This window comes from Ascidia mentula, chromosome 9 (genome assembly GCF_947561715.1).
Source record: "Ascidia mentula chromosome 9, kaAscMent1.1, whole genome shotgun sequence".
NCBI classification, from domain to species: domain Eukaryota; kingdom Metazoa; phylum Chordata; class Ascidiacea; order Phlebobranchia; family Ascidiidae; genus Ascidia; species Ascidia mentula.
Window position 1 is genome coordinate 5,253,793 of NC_138574.1, and position 19,019 is coordinate 5,272,811.

Here is a 19,019-nt window from a genome sequence, read left to right on the forward strand (position 1 = left end):
TGTGTGTTGCATTGGTTTAAATCTATTTGTGATTGGAAGAATGAATACACGGAAGATGACGTCTTGAAAGCAATGTGTAGCGAATAATATGAATGCGGATAGATGCCCACTGCTATAACCTAATAGATATCAACAGTGCGTCTTAATATGACTGTTGTAGACAATCATGTCGTACAAACGTCTAGGAAACGACTTCCTTTTAGTGGTGATTGTCAATCACCGCCAAGCCTTCGGTGTTTGAACGAATAATATCCGCAATGATAGCAAAACAAAATGTCGTATTGTAATCATACTAAAAGTAGACTGTTAGCCATGGGTAAAAAGTTTTGGTTAAGTTTGAAGTATGTGAATTAAACTTAGATTATATGTAGCCCGAAAGCAATCGATTCAGTAAATGTGATAGCGACAGAATTTTGTGTGTAACCTTCAATAACGCATCGTTCGTCAGCCTAGAGTCTTTTGCTTGTACTTCGTTACAAGCATTACTGCAAATCGCGTACGTGGAAATAACAGAGGGTGTTCATTGAAGACAGCTAAATACCTTTGAACAACCTGGAGAACCAAAACGACACTTCTCTTTCGATGTGTATCGAAACAAGAGCTAACTACCCGAAGAGCAGTGTGCGAGTTTACTGTTGCAATTTACACGGGCAACAATAACAGCCGTTATCTACCTATAAGTAATGGTTGTGAATGAAACTATGACTGAAACATGGTTTGGTGTAAAAACAACGTAAATGTCGAAGCTGCAATGTTGATGTAAACAGACGAGGATGAAATAAATATTAGTTTTCCGATTCATCCAGTTCCGTTTAATAACAACACGTAATATGGTTGCTAGACGTTTATTAACCAAATGTAAATATTTGGGAAAATGGGTGCAAAACAAAACTGTACATAACAACGTAATTTGTAGCAAAAATGTTAGAAAGGAAATCTCTGTTTATTTTAATACAGTTCAGATTCATGTCTCCATTCAGCTATAACACAATGTTTACAGTGTCTTTTCACAGGCATTTTATATTACTCGTTTCTCGTTGAAGAAAGTCAAAAGCTTCTGCCATGAACAACAGTTTCAAGAAGTTGGTTACATAAAAATACAATCGAGTTAATCAACCATATACAAAGTAAGTGCGCTATTGTGCAAAACACAAAAATATCATAATAAAATATGAGAGGTTGTATTTACTATGAATATATTCTGTGATTAATCAACGAAAGTTGTCCAACGATGTTTGAATTTTGTGTGTAGGTCATACTTGGTGTCTACCTTTTGATCATTTTTCCAGCATCTTTCTGATTCCACACATACTTTACATTAGGACGGTTTGTGCGGAACGGAGTGGGTGAGTAAAGATGACCCAAGTCCATTTTTTCCACTTCTTCAATCATGAAACGGATCTGGAGCAAATCACATTTACTATAAATGTCTACACACAAACTACATTGCTGATACTCACAAACACATAAAACATAGAGAGTCCATTACTGATCGTCTGGACATTTTGTATGTCAAACGGTTCGATCATGGTCTTTGCCATCTGCGCTTGTTCACGCGTTATGTTCTTCGTGTCAACATCCATGATCTGTCTCCGGATGCTCTCTCTTCCTGTCTTTCCCATCAACGCCTGAATATCGGTCCAAAACTGAAAAAATGAAGGAATTGGTTTTCTATACTTTCTTTGCTCCAAGATATCAGTGTATTCATTTTGTAACATAAATTTGTCCATTGCAACTGTTATTAAATCACCATGCTGGTTGAGCTGAGACTGGATGTCATACAATGAATATTATTGTTTTGCAATAACAATATTTACACATTTTTTACTTTGCGAAAGTTTAGTTTTGCGTCAAAATTAGTATGCAGAAAAGTTTGAAAAATGTTACAAAAGTAATTCGAAAATGAAGATTCTTTAAATCAAGTTACCTCTAGCTCATGCGGTTTGTAACCAAGCACGAGGTATACAGCTGTCATAACCTCGTGCACGCCCTCTGGCGGTTTGGCATAGCTTCGAATTTCAGAAACTTCGCTCTGGCGAAGGTTGAGTACATCCGTACGCGCCTTTAATTAAAAAATTTTAGTAAAGCTGTAAAAACTGACTCATGTTATTCTTAATACTGTCGATTTGATTAAACCTCATGAGAACGGATAAAAGCAGTGAAAGTTGAAAGTTTTTTCGAACCTTCTCGACCATCTCCAGTTCAGATTTCATTTTTTTTGCTCTCTTCACTTCCACGGGAAGGTCGAACTCGTACCCACGCTCTTGCACGACACCTAGTGTCTTTGTAACCAAGTCGTAGTCTCGGTTAAGAACAGAAAGCTCCAAATCTGAAAGTATAAACGATAGAGATCTAAAATTGCATGCAAAAAACCTTTGACCTAGAAAAACAAGAAAAACATTTTTTTTACATTCACAAATCAGGGCATTAACTTTTTTGTTAAATAAATAAATACCGAGTGATTTATTTTGTTTTAGAAATTAGTTTACCTCCTTTGCAACGATAAACATCCAACATTCTATCAATGGTTTCTTGGTCACATCCTTTCATGTCCTTTAGCTGTAAACATATTTTCTCCACAGCATCAATATTTCCGTTGTCCATTGCCGCTTTTAACCGTTCCATTAAACTCTAAAAATACGAGTGAATGCGATGTATATTGAGTGATAGATTTTTGGCATGTTAAAACAATTGACATGACTGTCAATATCTATAAAATGATTTTGTACATCATTTGTTTGTACTTACATCAATCTTCTTAAGGTCGTTTAGCAAAACTTCTGCATCATTTAACTCAACGGAAAGTTCTTCAGTAAAATTCCTTCTTTTCACTTCGAAAACAGATCGTTCGAGGTATCTGATATTTCGTCGCTCCGTGGAATAGCTTAAACCTTCAGAAACATGTTTCCATTAATTGCGATACATTCACCAACATTGAGGTAAATTGAAAACCTCACTCATATTTTTCAACCAATAAGGTTTTCGTTAAAGTTTTTCTTGAGAAATGATTAGCGCAGATTTTTCGCCGAATAATAGATTTTTGCGTCTTTCAAAGTTCAGATAAACTGTTGTAATCGTACCGTCTTTGCATTGGTGCATACTAAGCAGACGTTCCCCTCTGATAACGTCACCGTCTTTGTCTTCCAATTTCATGGCGTTAAATTTGTCTAAATTCATGGCCACGCCCGTGACATCATCCTTCGTTAGAGCGATTCGAAGATTTTTGCGAACCATGGTTTCTTCGTCCATCTTGTTGTCGCTTCTAAAAGCATCACGTGATCTACTGAATCGCGACAATATGTTATGAGCCACATGATAAAAGTATTAATTTACATAGTATAAATATATGTATTTAATAATTTGTGTTGTGCTGGTACGGGTTTGACTTCGATAAGGAAATGTTTAAATCAACGCTTCCACGCAAACTAGAGGTCAAACGACAATTTTAGGGTCGTTAAGAGTTTACTATGTCATACAAAATATAACATTAACTGTAATGTTTCATAAAACTACGCCACTAGTCACGTGATGTGTTACTATTGGCCCGTGATTTTCATTAAAACTGTATACTGTGTGATAAATATCTAAAAATAAGTTGAATGTCAAACACGAATGGTAGCGGATACACATATAAAGAGACAAGCCAACACATACCCTTTGACAAGAACTTCATTCAACTCTGCTTTTTCTGTTTTCTGCAATTTCAACCAACAACTTACTAAAAAAACTCATGGACATGATAAACTGACCTTTTCTACGTCCACCAAGTTCTCGCGGCGAGAAAACCAATAATAGGCCAGCGCGATTATGATGCCACAAATGAATATAAGGCAAGCAAAAACGATGCCAATAATTGCTCCGTCAGGAAGGGTCTTGGCTGTGGTAGTGCTGGTAACCGCCTGAGTAGTAACTGTGGTGGCGTTTGTTGTTGCTTCTGTTGTGGTTGTTGTTGTTGCTGGAGCGCTTGTTGCCACAACTAGAATGATGTGAAATACAAAAATCTTGTTACAAAAACTTGGCTTTAAGTACAAGGGGCACCGAAATATGAACCCCCTCTGTATAATACGTACGTTACCAATTTCCTTACAAAATTATAAACAAGTTTATCCTGCAAAAGTTAAAAGAAAAATTTTCTGATAAATAATAATTTTTATTAGGTTCACTGATATCGCAGCCAAGCTGGATCAATCACATTTTCCCGACATGCCGGAGCGAGATATCAAAAACGACCCTGGGCTTTCTGGTCCTATCTTTTAACGCCTGATCTACGGAAGTTCAGCGTTACAGAGGATGTAGTGTGGTCAAGATACACCGGTGCGCAAGCTCACACTATTGCAAAAGATCTTTGCATTCACTTTGGGGATATCTACCATTATAATCAGACAATTAAGAGGGCATGACAAGGCAGGACCGTCCACACTGCGAAGGCCCTTGTTTTGCGATCGCTCCGACTTGTCCGAAAAAAGTGGCCTTGATCCAGCATGGCCTCAAAACCTTGGTTGGGATGCGAGTGAACCTGATGATCTATATACGATAGCTCACATCTTCAAGTAAGGGCCTTTTACACTGAGGCGATTTTAAGTTTAGGCAATTAAAGTATACATCATACCAGGATTTCCAACTTGCACAACAAACTGGGCTGTTTCGGGGGAAGTTCCTTCCACTGCGAAGTAGACAGTTTGGTTTTGTGTGATATTGTAAACGAACGTCGATAAAACGTTGGGTGAACTCGCTGTCACTCTGAAATGTAAAGTTTACCAAATGAAAATTACTGTTTGCACAGAATATTGGCAAAAGTCGCGAGTGGAAAAAAAACTGTGTGTAATGTCGGTCGTTAGTACACCTGCTATTCTATTGCGTTGCATGTCAAGACGTGTAAATGTAATAAAATGAAAAACTACAGCTTGTGATGAATACCCTTTAAAAACACAGTAACTTACACAAAATCGTGAAAAGCAGCGTTTGGGGTTTCAACCGAAGTGGAAAAATAACAATTGGCAGTCCCGGATGTTGTGTAGAACGTAAAAGTTGTTGATTCTGAGAGAATTGTCTCGAAAGACTGAGTTTGGCCGTTGCCAAGGGAACCCAAAACGTTGGTGTTTGTTGGAATTGTCGCTTGTTCTGCACCAAAAAATGATATTTATCTTAACGGTGAATAGTCAGTAACACAAGACTACAGTCAACAACTAAACACAGGGTGTTTTAAAGGCTGGATTTCATCACAATATTCATCATTTTTTTGTACAATTTTAATTTATTTTATACAGAGTTTGAAATTTGTTAGGACAGTCGGTAAATGAGGTTTTGCAGACTCCCTTTTGCAGTTAGTTTGGACGCCTAATTAATATGCCTACCAGGTTGCACTGAAACAGTATTACGGCCCCGGAGGATAACAAAATTGGTTTAACACATCTTCTACACTACGGTACCAAAGCAAATTGATTCCTGGACATTGGTTGTGATTCCCGTCAAAGAAGACGCGTTTGCCACCAACAGAGCGTGCGTAGAAACCTCGCCAGTCGCTAAACTGTTCAACTCGGTCTAAAAATATAAATTACAATTAATACAGATATATGTGTGTGCTTTATCAACTGGCAGAACACAACATAAAAAAATCGTTGCTGGGCCCAAATCACTGCATTTTAATGAAAGGGTTGTATTTTATAAGTAAATTTACGCCTTACCATATTGTAGTGATTGTGATACCATTTAGCTACTGTGAGCTCCTCAATAAAAGTTTTTCTACTGGACGTCAAGTTAAATACAAGTAGTTTATTGGGCTTATTTGTGAAATAAGACAAAGTAAGAATGTTATGCAAATGATAGAAAATCTACCTCGTAATAGCAAGAATGTTGAAACAATTACCTTTATATAAGCAAAATATTATGTGGAATCTGTGAGCTGTAGACAGATAGGTCGAAAAATTGTCAATCTGTCTGCCGCTCACAGAATAATTACCTTTGTGCAACATTTCTATAATTTTTTTGGGAGTTACGTTTGGTTAACGCGTAAACAGTTTTAACCTATGTGTTTATCACATGTTGTCTGTCTGTTTAGGGTACCTGATTACTGCTGTTGGAATAACCGATCGCAATAATGTCAGCTTGCGCCAAGCGAGCAAAGGTCAAGGGCAATGTCAACTCGTCTCCACTACTTTCATGGGAAATTATCACCATCACCTGTAAGATGTATTGTGACGTTAGAAATTCGTGAATTAAGTAGCAATGTTGCTGGTGCCAAGCATGTTATCGGATTACCCACTGCCCTTAGATTAACATAGATTGTATTACACTGACCTATCGCCTACAATTCGGTGAGGCATTCATTCGATAGTAATGAAATCTATGATTAGCAGAAAGGCAGCTTTTATTAAAAAAAGCTTGATTGAACCGTATTCATTTACCCTCCATCGCACATATTCTTAGATTTTTCAGTTTTTTACAAAAAATGTTTTCCAAAAGATATGTTTTCCTGTGGAGTTCAACGTGGCGGGGGGACTTACCCTTCCAATACCCTTGTCTGGGGACCGAGTTGGTGAAAACATGAGTGTTGCATGAGAAATAGCGATTCCAGTTAACACAGAATCAGAGGACTGTTTTGTTAAGTTGTTGATTGTTTCCGTCACAACTGTTCCATTGTTTCCTGCACTCAACTCTAGAGCTACCTGCATGTGGTTAAATAATATGATTCGAATTTTAACGTGCGGTGGGTATGTAAAAAAATGGACGATTGAAAGATTTTTAAGGAATGCGGGAAGTTGCCTATACAATCAAAAGAACAAACGTAAGTGAATCTGTGCATTTAGCAGCAAAAACAACTCTACAATTAGAACACCCACATGTAATGTCAATAAATATTGTTCTTGGATACCTCTTGGATGCCTGAGTATTGGAGGATACCGATGCGATTCGTACTATCACCAACACTGAAGTGCGATACCACGTCAAGCGTGAATGATTTTACTGAGGCAAAATCACTATCGCTTATTGAAGAAGAGCTGTCCACCACAAATATGATGTCGTGTACGTTATGCGTGCAAGCTGAAAGCAATCAACCAGTTGTTTTTGTGGCCTTCGCCCAGGTTACAAACAAGTAACACATTGTCAACATTTGCATCACGTCAAGTTTTTGCATCAATGACAAAGGCTACATCTACATTATTGCATATTAAAGTTGTGTCGCAATGTTAAAGATGATTTAATGACAAAACATGTACAACACCTTACTGAAATAAACAACTTGACATTTTTCAGTGCTACTTCTTTGCTAATTGCGCCATTTTCTACTCTTGGGATGAATATGAGAACAATTGGTTGTGACATAATAATGGCAACCATTTTTTTTGCTGTGGCGCATGAAGTTCTACTCTTTTCGCAAGTTGTGCTGTGCCGTATTTTAGGAACGGCTTTCCTGCGCTTACAGTACTTTCTATGTTTATCTATGTTTCGTTTTTTGGGCATAGCTCTATTTATGCCACTTTCTAACAAACGTAATTTAGTACTGTTTCACCACAACAAACAAATTGGCAATTAACTGAGTTTATGGTAAACTTTAGGAGGTTGTTGGGTTGTGACAATCATTGATGTGATTTGCTCATTGGCAGGATGTTACAGTCTGTACTGGATTAAATTTGTCATAATACATTGCCAAGCCTGCAACTAAAGCTTACTTGTTGGTAGTTGATCGACAAGGTTTGTAAAATTTCCCAAAGTGATTGGTGGTGATGAGTCGTAGTAATATTGAGACCAGACGGAATACTACAATTATACCAAATAATTTTTATATCAGGCAAACTCATATTCAAAATTTATGAATACAGTTTAGTGCAGGACAAAATTTACAATGCCCACATATCGAAGTGATATATCTTTTCAGACAAATAACAGGCTACATGCAATTGCGTACCACACCCCGTTTACCTTTGTTGGTAGGAGGAGTATATTGCGTTTACAAAAAAGGCAGGTCCAAACCATCCGGTTTTCAATCCATAATCAACGTTACCTGTTGGGACACGTCACTGCTAATAGTGACACCTTGTGATTCCCCGTAAGCTAAAAGCAATCGAGCTGCCAGAGCAGAGTAGATGGGAATGGTCAAATTTGCAAATTCCACGTTTGTCCAGTTAATCGCAAATTTGGCATGGATTGCGTCATAAAATGACGTCACGTTGTAGGTTTCGGTTTGAATGTTGGCAAAATTCACCTCGTCCACCTTACAAGCAGAGTTTATCGTTATAGGAAAGTAGGTCTATCATACTGCACTCGCACAAATTCACCTTCCATAACCCCCCACCGCTGTTGCCCAAATGAACACCGTCTGTTGTTTCCACGTACGCGATTCTTCGCAACAGTCCATTGTCTGGTGGAAAAATTTCTAGAAATATAATGAAATGTTGATCATCAGACTCACTTCACTTGCACAACGGTTTGTGTTGGAAAGCAAACGTGGTGCAATACGACGACATTGATACGTCATCGAAAACCACTACGAACTTGGAGCAAGTTTGTCAAACTTATGATAGTTGAATAAATCGTACCTGCATCTTGAATCAAATCGACGCATCGGACAACAATAGCTGTACCTGTGGCACCAGACTGCAAAGTCAGATCAGTTTGTGACGCAACAGAGCAAATCAGAAACAAAAGACACAGCGCAACTTTCCAAAACATTGTATTGTTTTGACTAACTCAACTCATTGTGTACGAAGAGCATCCAATATTAGTTTTATCACTTCTGAAAGAGAGCACATCAATACAGCTGTACGTTCTTTGTTTCTTGAAAAACTAGGATTTGTAAACTCCCTGACTATCAAAGCAAAAACTCTTCATCTGTTTGTTAAAAGTTAAATTTTCCAAACTTACAACTTCTCATGACCGGTTCGTGCAAACCAACGTCACATATTATTGCTTTTTTGGCCAAAATTAAAACGAGAAGGCAATATTGCGCGCAGGCTAAGTTTAGCAACGATGAACTGCACAAAAGCGTGTCGGGTTTGCCCGCATGTGTACAACAGGTTCCAAGCAACCACATCAAAATTTGAGTAACTAAGATTATTCACACAATGCGCTATTATGGGTAATAACATGTTACACGCAGCGGCTGAATAGCGGATAATTCAGGTCTCTAACATTATAATACGACGACTATTTTCCAACTCGCCTTTCTCTGAGAAGAAAAACACTGACGACATCATTCCAACCACTGACCTACGTCTGGTGATGAAACATTGTTTGCGAGACATTTTGTTCCTGTATGACCATTGTCTTCCGTTGAAATTTGATAACTCTCCACTCCTGTATGGGTGAATCAGAATTGTTTGTAACGATAGCAAGTACAAACAAGAGACTCGAGACCGACTTTTTATTATGACCTATAAGATGCGGTTATAGTAGTTTACAGAGCCATCCCACATGTTTATTTAGGTCAGTTTATTTTAGTTGTAAAGCGCAAATTTCTGTCACTAACATTTTCTGAATCGATTGCTTTCAGGCTGCCTACAATCCAAAGTTTATTCACATACTTTAAACCTAAAAGAAATTGAACATAATTAAAATGTCACATTTTGTTCGGCTGTTGCTGATATTTTTCGTTTCAACTTGAAAAACTATCTTCAAAACTGTTGGGTTGCAACCCAATCTTTCAGGCCTTCTATGTTTAATCTCACCTCATAGGGAGTTGTTTACGATTAAAGTGCACTTGGCACAATCATAATAACTGGGGATTAAATTCGAAGGAACCACATCAAACATATTTCTGATGTTTTTAGGTTCTCGTTTAACTTCATAAAGGATAAAGAAGAGATAATTGCTTGAAGAGGCTTTGTTTACATGTGACAAGCGCCTGGTTTCGAAATTACCGAACCGTCACCAAAATACGCTGGCGACAAAACTTTTTTTCCAGTCGAAAAAACTTTCAACGCATGTAACTTCGTCATTTTTTTACGGATTTCCAAATTTTCATTGCAAAGATTGGCACGTACAAGTATCGATGATTTTGAGGGCGAATATTATCGTACATCGGGCGTAACTAATTTTACAAAGCCGCGGCCACCACAAGTCATATATATATCATTAAAAACGTCATAAAACCTTTTTTCAAATATAGCAAGTATTATTTATCACTTCTTGTGTTGCCCTAGATTCGACTTATAGTTCATCTTCCTATCCGGTCACCTACTCGAAAACCATGTTTGGTTCTAAGCTGAATCATTTTCGTCTCTTGTGTAGGAGTGTTTATGCGCAAATTATATGCAGTGATGACATAAAGATAAACGAATAAATGAATGCAAAAGCATTTATGATTTTGTCACTACATATAAAGACATAAGCATACAACCATGTCATCCAAGGTATCTGGATCTAATGGAAAGAATGCCTTATTACTGAGGGTCTTAACCTTTATTTGCACCTACGGACACATATTATTTAAAGTAGTCCTCTATCTCCATCACGCGGAAGTTTTTAAAAGTAGTCCTCTAGCTCCATCTCGCGGAAGTTTTTCAAAGTAGTCCTTTATCTCCATCTCGCGGATATTATTTAAAGTAGTCCTCTAGCTCCAAACGGTCATTGATGTCACGTGTGTAAATGAAGATCCTGTTAGTCATGCTATGGCGAAGTCTTTTTGAATTGTTAGCAACATTACGAACACAAGCCAGTGAATATATTTGTGTTGCCGAGCGGTTAACAGACTGCATAAACTGTAACGCAATGCTGTGCTATGTTGATTTTATTTATAATAATGCATTGTCGATTTCAAGTAGCTGGAATAACATTATGATTAATTTTTTTCGACCATAGATGAAAGCAGCGATGGAAATAAGGCAATTCTCTTCAGTTCCTTCCTGCAACAAATAACATACATAAATTTGGTTTAAAAATTCGTTCGTCAGTACTTACAGTTTGGATTCGGTGATAAAATGGAAAGCTTTATTGGTGACGAAACCGTTGAATCCAAACTGTGTCAGCGCAGAATAACTTCCCATTTCTTAAATACATGAACCAAATTAAGAGCAACAAATTTGATCTTTTCTAATGTCGGAAAACGTTTATCACAGTATTTGAATTGATTTGATGTAGTTATTAACCCACACTAAATAGGTTTGAGTGGCTTAAAGACGTAAAGCAACTCTTTGCTTTATGCGAAAGTCAAACCTTTCCAGAAAATCCAAGAACTTCGGTTGACTTCCGGCATTAGCACCGAATCAATTATGACGTCAGAGCCATCACACGATATTCCATAAAATGTACTTTTGTGGAGAATTCCTTCGACACTCTTTAAAATAAATGCCCCTTTTATTGACGTTATCATTCCATCTGTTTAATTAAGTTGTTATGAAAGCAAGTATTTCGAAAGTATAGGGACATATCCAAAAAATTTTCGGTTCATTAACAAATAATTGCCCCAACAATAGCATGGATGTCCATTTGAGACAAATTTTCCAACCAATGCTGGTGTCAGGCCGAAATAATATGTTCATGTTGTGTTTGTTGGTATGAACATACTAGTAAACCACTTACCAGCAAAGGTATTGGCGAAAACTTAGCGTTCTCCAGCAATACATTGCAAAAACTGTTGTAAATGCCATCACCGACGTAATATGAAATATTATCTGTAACAATTCGTATCAAAAAGTGAGATTCAATTTCCGGTAACTGTTCTTTTGTTCACAGTCGCAACATTTTGCTGCGATTTTTTCCAGGTTTTTAATACCTTCGGTTACTTTTTTTCCAATTACATTCGTAACCAGCGATATCGCGGGACCAGGAAAGTACCTTCCTGGTTCAGAGATAATAGTGACGTCACTTTCAAGTGGAAAATATTCATCCAAACTCTCTCTGATGATGCGGGCCATCTGAAATAGAACATATGTTTCGGAAATTCTAAATCTTTTAATGTTTTTCGTCTCACACCTGTTTGAAAGGGACGACAGCATCTTCTTCCTTCGTACCGGGGAACCCCCCACCTATGTCCAGTAAATTGAAAGTGAAACCTACGTCATTTGCAAAGTCAAAAATCATTTTGGATGTCTGGATAGCCGATTTAAACGAATCTGCCTCCGGGCATCCGGAACCAACGTGAAAGCTGGAAGTACACCAAACAAATCCTTGCATCTATTTTCCATAAAGTTCCCAGTAGGTTTAATTTACCTAATTCCAACTACATCCAGCTTAAGTTTCCAAGCAATTTGAATCAAAAATTTGGAGTACTTGAACGATGCTCCAAATTTGTCACCGAATGTGGTTCTAGCTGTGACGTTGTTGCTAGTTTGAATTCGCAGAACGAGTCTGTGAAAGAAATATTTATGAACTTGTTTCGTTTCACTAAATGTAATTCTGAATCCACCATAACTTAGTTCTCTAACAAGGCATTGTTGTACAAAGCTATCTGGTGCCCCCTCTATGTACGGTGCCCTTTTACCTTCCATGGGCCTGGTTCGATTCCTTGCTTTTATGTAAAAGAGTTACCTCACTTCTGGATACAATTCTTTTGTTTTGTAAAGCTCCTCTTCGTTGTCAAACACCATTGTTTTAACTCCTTTCTCTTTGGCGAACAAGATATGTGAGGAGAACTTACAAGTATGAGCGAAGATGATTTTATCCGGATCAACACCGCTCCTTAAAGCCATAGAAATCTCATTCTAAAAACAAAATTTTATGTGTGTTTTTACATAGGAAATAGTAGTGTAGAAGTGTTTCGGCTTTGTTGAATTGGTGTACACATTGTTCTTATCCGCCCCGTATCAAAAGGATTTCTACTGAAGGCTGTTGAGAGTAACTGTGCAGTCTTTTGTCATGTTATTTTTTTGCGTCATTACAACAGGTCAGTCTGTCGTGACCAAGACTATTGCCATTCCAAACGCCAATAAAACATCTTGCCATCGATATCGATATTGTAACACAACGTAGGCACATTATTTTAAAAAGAAAAGTCACCTTACTTATTATAATATGAGCCTTCAAGCCAGGTTGCCCAACGCTAGAAACTGGTTCTGCAGTGACACGCAAACGTAACAAGGTACAAGTCACAATAATATATTTTAAAACACAAGCATGATCTTACCTTACTTGCGCAGTCAAATCCACAACCAATTGCGGCCATTGTAGAAACAACGGGTTGAAGCGAGTTTGCTTTGATTGCGTAACAAACGTTAACACGAGGTAATTCTTCTTTGAATCTCTTGTACTGATCAAGGATTGTTCCAATGTCGCATACAAAGAATGATTCGTCCCAATCCTAAACGAAAATATACATATATAAAAGTTAAATTTATACTGTGACACTGTCAGTAGGATATTGTTGTGTTTATTGCATGTTCTTCTATAAACTCCGTCTATCCAACACCAATCAGGTAAACAATCTTTTATTGAGATGGCTAAAACGTACGGCAGCAGTCCAAATGAAACCACAAGAAAAATGGAAATCGTGTGGACTCACTACCGAATGGGTGGATTCATCTTCACGTCCCCCACCAACAACACAGGTAAATGCAATTCATTATATAGTGGCACTGGTCAAAGGCGTGTCAGGGCGAACCAGCAAGTTATTACAGTTTAGAGTAGAGGTTATTGAATTATAGTCGGGGCGGTCGTTGTTTAAAGGTCTGTAATTATTGTTGCAAGACGTTTGGATTGTCCTTTTGTACGTGGGAAACCGGTTACAAGTATTACATTTTTCGTATTAATATACACTGTGTTCGCTACAATAAGTGATCCTTCTTTCACTAATTGCCTCTCGTGAAACAATTCCTTCGGCCAAAATTTAGCGTTTTTAATTGGATGTTATTGTGTGATCATCGAATATTACCTCTTTGTTTCGATTATTTTCAGCCACATCTTGCGCCACTTTTAAACATGTTGTGGAGTTTGTTACAACTTCAACTGATTGTTGATATGGAAAGTTGAAAGACGGAGAAAATTCTTCTTGATAATTTTTAAAAGCCTCCATTCTAGTTTGAAGCCACCTAATACAAAATATTAACTAATCATGTTTAACCAATCACCATTATGTTGTAGCAGTCCAAGCAAAACTTCTAATTCTTTGCATTCTGACGTGGTTCTGGCGTGTTCTTTTTTCGTACGTTTTTCTGCGTTTCGTGTGATACATATTTGAAATGCTGCGCAATGACCCTGGTGGCGAGACTCAAATCGCCTCTGTAACAGAACGGGCCGCCGGGGTTACTCCAGGTCACTTGTGTCGTACCACGAGGCATGCACGAGTAAGCCAGATAACTAATAATATACCTAACGAAAACAACGTATTCCACGTAAACAAACCAATTTCAAAAAGAATTAGCTGATACAAGTACGACATGAGTGACCTGGAGTAACCCCGACGGACTGTATCGTTACGGAGGTGGTTTAAGTCTCATCCCGAAATATTGATTGATTAAAATCTAGGTTAGTGTTTTTGCAAAAAGTCAGCGTTTGAAAGTATACAGCAACTGCAACACATAATTGTCTCTAATGTTAAGCTGATTGAAGTCTACAATTCTTCACTTGTGCGCTTTTGAAAGCCACAAAATCATATCGGCACCTTTACCTGCATGAGAGTCTTTTCTAATGTAAACCACATGATTTCTCAGTTACGACATATTCACCTGCAAACGCTACAGGACTTTGTTTTAAATTTCGGTGTTTCACTACTGTCACAATGCCCTTGATGTCAACAATACAAAAAACAGATAAACCTAAGCAGTGACTAAGACGTAAATGGATGAGAGTAATTGTTAAAGGCTTACAAGTAGGTGAATCAGGCTATTTCCAACGCGTCAGCAAAATGCGGTCAACCGTGCAACATCTTGCGCTTGTACAAACCCACATTGTTTGTATGTAGGTGTTTGTATTTTATTTGACGTGCGGTTAATGTTGACTTCCCAATAACCGCAGACAACTTATGTATTTCGCGCTGTCCAAAGTATGAACAAAGTTTATGTAATGTCTTCTATGTTGGGACAAGGACAATCGAGCTGCTTCATTAAATTATTTTGTAATTAACACGGAAACGTCAGGTTCCATCATTTTCAGGTATTTATCATCTCTTCAGGCAGTCATGGTATTTTATCTATTGTAGCCTCCATGTTCAGAGTTATCAAAATTTATCAGTTACTGAAATTATCAGGACAATTCTCAAACATATTTGCGATAATGTTAAAATGAATCCGCTTAATAGCCATTTAAAATTGGTGCATCGAAACAAGGCGACAAGAAACAGTACATACCAATTAAGTATAATATATGTGATGACCAAGGCTGATTCCTATGAACACTTTATAAAGTTTGACATTTGTGAAAGCAAATGTACGTAAAAGGGTACCATTTTTACATGCGTGAAGTAGTGGTGACAGATTTAAGATGTTACAATGTATTAACGACGTTGGTTATGTGTATTTATCCGGATGTAGGTACCACACGTCTGTCTCAAATGCTTTGGCATAATAAAATGTATGCCATAAAAAAGTATCACAGAATACTGGTTTCTCAATATCAAAATCTTTTATTTAACTGATTTCCAGTGGCTCATGTTTTCATGGTTGTTATGATTTGGTCCGGACGTTTTGTTCGTGACAAGTAAGATTTTACAAAGAATGCCTCAAAAAGGCTTGCCTGAAATTTGTTTTTCTAATCTTTAACCATCACGTTTCATACAATTAGGGAAGAAAATCGATTTCACAAATCTATTTAGAAAATACTGCATTGATTTCATGACGATGCAGTTGTGCTTTTTTACATTTATGTATTCTTAAAGTTAATTTAGACACTTTCCTCACCGTAAATGCAACATCAAAAACTTTTTTTTTATTGTTGAGATAGGTCAGCAAAGTTTTTTTGCGAATGTTGGCTTTAATCTCAACGCGAAAACGTAAGCATAAAATTGTATTAGATTATGAAAACAACAATTCATTGTCGATATGGACAAAAATGCTCATTTGAAAAGGCAAAACGATTCTGATTTACTTTATTTTAAGGATCAGATTTGCAACAAAACACATGTCCTTTAACGTAACAAGGGTTGTACATTGCAGTAAAAGGTGGACAAGGACCAGTTGTGTTTCCCCAGCTTGGCAGCTTATTATACAACACAGAGTGACGCTCACAAAGTCTTGTTGAGTTCACTATGTTGTCATCACCAATGGACATCCAGGCGCCCGCTAGATCTCTGTAAACAGTTCGATTTCAAATTAATTGCTGTAATTAAATGTCATCCAAAGTCTGTATGTGTTGGTCATGTGGCAATAAATAATAAATCAGCGAATCAAAAATATCCCACCTCATTGGAACGAACAACTTACCTTTAAAAACAAAATTTTTCGAAGTTGTGCCACTATATTACTGATCGTATATTATAATATATTACTGTACTTTCTGGTGGGTGCTTCTGAAAATTATGGTGAAAATGAATCACAAAATTCGGACTGTATTTGTAGAAAAGTGAATCGTTTAAGTGGCCGATCATCCGTGATTTTATGAAAAATTCATCACAGATCTACAAATTTTGATCAAAATTAGGGGGCCTGCTTAGTCAATATTTTGACAAAAAAAGCAACAAAAATTGGAACTAGATTTTGCAGAAAAATTAATCGTTATACTACCCACTCTGTTGTGTAATTATATCATCATGTGTCCTAAAGCTGACCTAACAAAACGGCGCTTTAGATTCGTGAAATCAGCGTGTCTGGCAATGCGACTTACGCCTGTGGATCTACTGCGCACCTCAGTGGCTAATAATTGCGTTCCTGGCGTTTCTGGCTTTGCCTATAACACCTGCGTACCGTTTTGTACCAATACACTTGAATTGTTGTGACTGAACAATACAACAGTTATTTGGCGACGAGGACGGAATTCTGGTCATGGAGAAGCTTGTGTAGATAATGCAACGTCAACCTAAAGCTCAAGAACGTCAACTTGAAGCACAAGAATGTCGACACCAAGAACAACACGAAGCCCAAGAACGTCAACACGAAGAACAAATGGAGCGATGATCGCAATTCTGGGGAAGCCTCGCTCGAGTAAAGGATCGACGGAAGGAATGGCATCAACGGTAACTCACCTAAATACGCCACATTTTTTGCCTTTTGATTCGACCTCAGAGCTGTGGGTTGACTACTGGTTCCGGTTTTGCACGTTTGCCAAAGCTCATTTGGTACCCGACGATCAACTGGCAAAGGTATTTTTGACGAATCAATCTTCAACTGTGTACAAGTTGCTTTTCAATTTGGCTGCACAGGAATCGCCACCAAGAGACATCAATGAGCTCACGTTAGAAGAAATCGTCCAAGATATGAAGTTTCAGTTCGACCCCAAACGTTTTATAGTCCGTGAAAGGTTCAAGTTTTGGACCGACATGAAGCGCAAGCCGAGTGAAACCATTCAAAAACTCGCTGTTCGCATTCGACAAAGCGCAGCAACTTGCAACTTTGCATCCATCACAGATCCATTGCACTCGTTTCATCTGTTCAATTGAAAACGAAGCGGTTTTGAAAGCTCTGTTTAGGACAAAGGATGACGAATTGAGTTTTGCTCGTGCAATTGACATTGCGGTCGAAACCGAAGATGCTGCCAAAGTGGCTAAAGAAACTGTTTACGGGACGCAGCCATCTTTGGTGTACAGGGTACGTGCTACAGTTTAACCGTGGGAAAAACGTAAAGTTGATTCGAGGACGGTGCAATTACCTGAAGGGAGGAAATGTTATCGATGCGGCAAGACTTCGCATCAGGCTTCTGAATGTCGTTTCAAGAATGCAACCTGTCATGTTTGTCACCTAACTGGACACTTGAAATCCGTTTGCCGCAAAAAGATTCGACAGCGCACACCCCATGGCGTTAAAAGAATTGAGAAACTGAATTGCTTTTCTAGTTTTGAAGTAGCCACGCCCAAGTTTGAAGTTCTAATTTGTATCAACGATCGATCGCTGAACATCGAACTTGATACTGCTACCGGCGGAAATTTTCTGTCAAAAGAAACACGGAAGAAGATTGGTTCTCCAAAGCTGCACAAAGCAACGTCGCAGTATCAGTCTGCAAACAGGCACAACTTGGCGGTGATGGGCACATTTACGTTTGCTACCGGTTATGTAGATTCTGAAAAGGTAGCTTACCTTCATTTCAACGTCTGCGACATTCCACGTTTGAATTTGGTTGGGCGGAACGGAATACGGAAAATGTGTATTTCGTTGGACAAAGTTCTGTACGGCAGGATAAACTTACCAGCTGCAGAGGTACTACAAGCCGTAACCGCTCAAGAACCGCAAGATATATCACTATATGAAGAGTGTGTCAAGTTTTGCAGTGAATTCGCAGAACTGTTTAAGCCCAATTTAGGCTGTTTTCAAGATTATGAAATGGAGGTACAATTTAAGGACGACGCAAAACCATTTTTCTGCAAACCGCGTTCAGTTCCGTTTGCTATGCAGAGTTTACCCCAGGTTTTGGATTCCGGGATAAGCAAAGGAATTTGGACTCCAGTGAAGTTCAACGACTGGGGTACGCCAATAGTTCCGGCTGCTCCGCACGATGTACCGACGCTGCGGTCTTTCCTTGGATCTGTACAATTTTATGCAAAATTTTTGCCCACAGAATTGTTTTCTCACTACGTCGTATGGAGTTCTTATGTATGGCTCTAGAATCGTCATTCCAGCAAAACTACGTGACAAAGTTTTACAGCCACTGCATTTGGGCCATTTCGGCATGCAGCGCATGAAGCAACTGGCCAGGACAGTGGTGTACTGGCCAAACATTGATCGAGACATTGTGGACATGAAAAGTGAAACGTGTTGTTTCAACACGGCAATTCTGTAGCCGTATACAACACTGTACACGTGTTGCATAACAGCCGTGTTGTTTCTCCCTGTGAATGCTGTGACACACCAACGGGTTGTTTTGCCGTGAAAATCTGCGATCCTGCCTAAACAACACGCGTGTAATGTGTCGTGTACGGCTACAAGCCCATTACACGAGAAATGCGTGTTGTTTTATGCAACAAATTGTATTACAATACTAAAGACAATTGAAACGGACTGGAA

The 19,019-nt window shown here is 38.3% G+C and overlaps 2 protein-coding genes across 3 annotated transcripts; both read right to left on the reverse strand.

The window, feature by feature from the left end:
• Positions 1 to 829: 829 nt before the first annotated feature.
• Positions 830 to 8,730, reverse strand: LOC145913469 (uncharacterized). Of its 2 annotated transcripts, none has more exons than XM_083001132.1 (19): positions 8,583 to 8,730; positions 8,277 to 8,374; positions 8,003 to 8,212; positions 7,671 to 7,758; positions 6,872 to 7,041; positions 6,504 to 6,665; positions 6,064 to 6,180; positions 5,430 to 5,541; positions 4,941 to 5,121; positions 4,610 to 4,740; positions 3,750 to 3,976; positions 3,655 to 3,695; positions 3,081 to 3,262; positions 2,749 to 2,891; positions 2,490 to 2,631; positions 2,184 to 2,329; positions 1,928 to 2,062; positions 1,461 to 1,646; positions 830 to 1,401 (listed from the first exon to the last, which is right to left on the reverse strand). In XM_083001132.1, exons 1-19 carry the CDS (start codon positions 8,668 to 8,670, stop codon positions 1,267 to 1,269), a joined length of 2,694 nt encoding a protein of 897 aa, XP_082857258.1. In that variant the 5' UTR covers positions 8,671 to 8,730; the 3' UTR covers positions 830 to 1,266. The 2 variants fall into 2 exon arrangements, with proteins under 2 accessions (XP_082857258.1, XP_082857257.1); XM_083001131.1 differs by having other exon boundaries at positions 8,538 to 8,730.
• A 1,982-nt stretch (positions 8,731 to 10,712) lies between these two features.
• Positions 10,713 to 13,945, reverse strand: LOC145913935 (ornithine decarboxylase-like). Its single transcript, XM_083001706.1, has 10 exons — positions 13,805 to 13,945; positions 13,061 to 13,234; positions 12,466 to 12,638; positions 12,148 to 12,285; positions 11,911 to 12,082; positions 11,711 to 11,852; positions 11,518 to 11,609; positions 11,152 to 11,272; positions 10,897 to 10,984; positions 10,713 to 10,841 (listed from the first exon to the last, which is right to left on the reverse strand). The coding sequence occupies exons 1-10, from the start codon at positions 13,943 to 13,945 to the stop codon at positions 10,778 to 10,780; spliced, it is 1,305 nt and encodes a 434-aa protein (XP_082857832.1). The 3' UTR covers positions 10,713 to 10,777.
• Between the last annotated feature and the right edge of the window lie 5,074 nt (positions 13,946 to 19,019).

Bases quoted from the DNA above. Each gene is read 5' to 3' on its own strand.
- LOC145913469 (XM_083001131.1), bottom strand. From the start codon at position 8,670: ATGTTTTGGAAAGTTGCGCTGTGTCTTTTGTTTCTGATTTGCTCTGTT. The intron at 8,213-8,276 runs GTGAATTTGTGC...TCTGCTTGTAAG, and splicing joins GCGGTGGGGGGTTATGGAAG to GTGGACGAGGTGAATTTTGC. The intron at 2,063-2,183 runs GTTCGAAAAAAC...TTTTAATTAAAG, and splicing joins AACTGGAGATGGTCGAGAAG to GCGCGTACGGATGTACTCAA.
- LOC145913935 (XM_083001706.1), bottom strand. From the start codon at position 13,945: ATGGAGGCTTTTAAAAATTATCAAGAAGAATTTTCTCCGTCTTTCAAC. The intron at 11,853-11,910 runs GTGTGAGACGAA...GTTCTATTTCAG, and splicing joins CTGTCGTCCCTTTCAAACAG to ATGGCCCGCATCATCAGAGA. The intron at 11,610-11,710 runs GTATTAAAAACC...GAATTGTTACAG, and splicing joins TGGAAAAAAAGTAACCGAAG to ATAATATTTCATATTACGTC.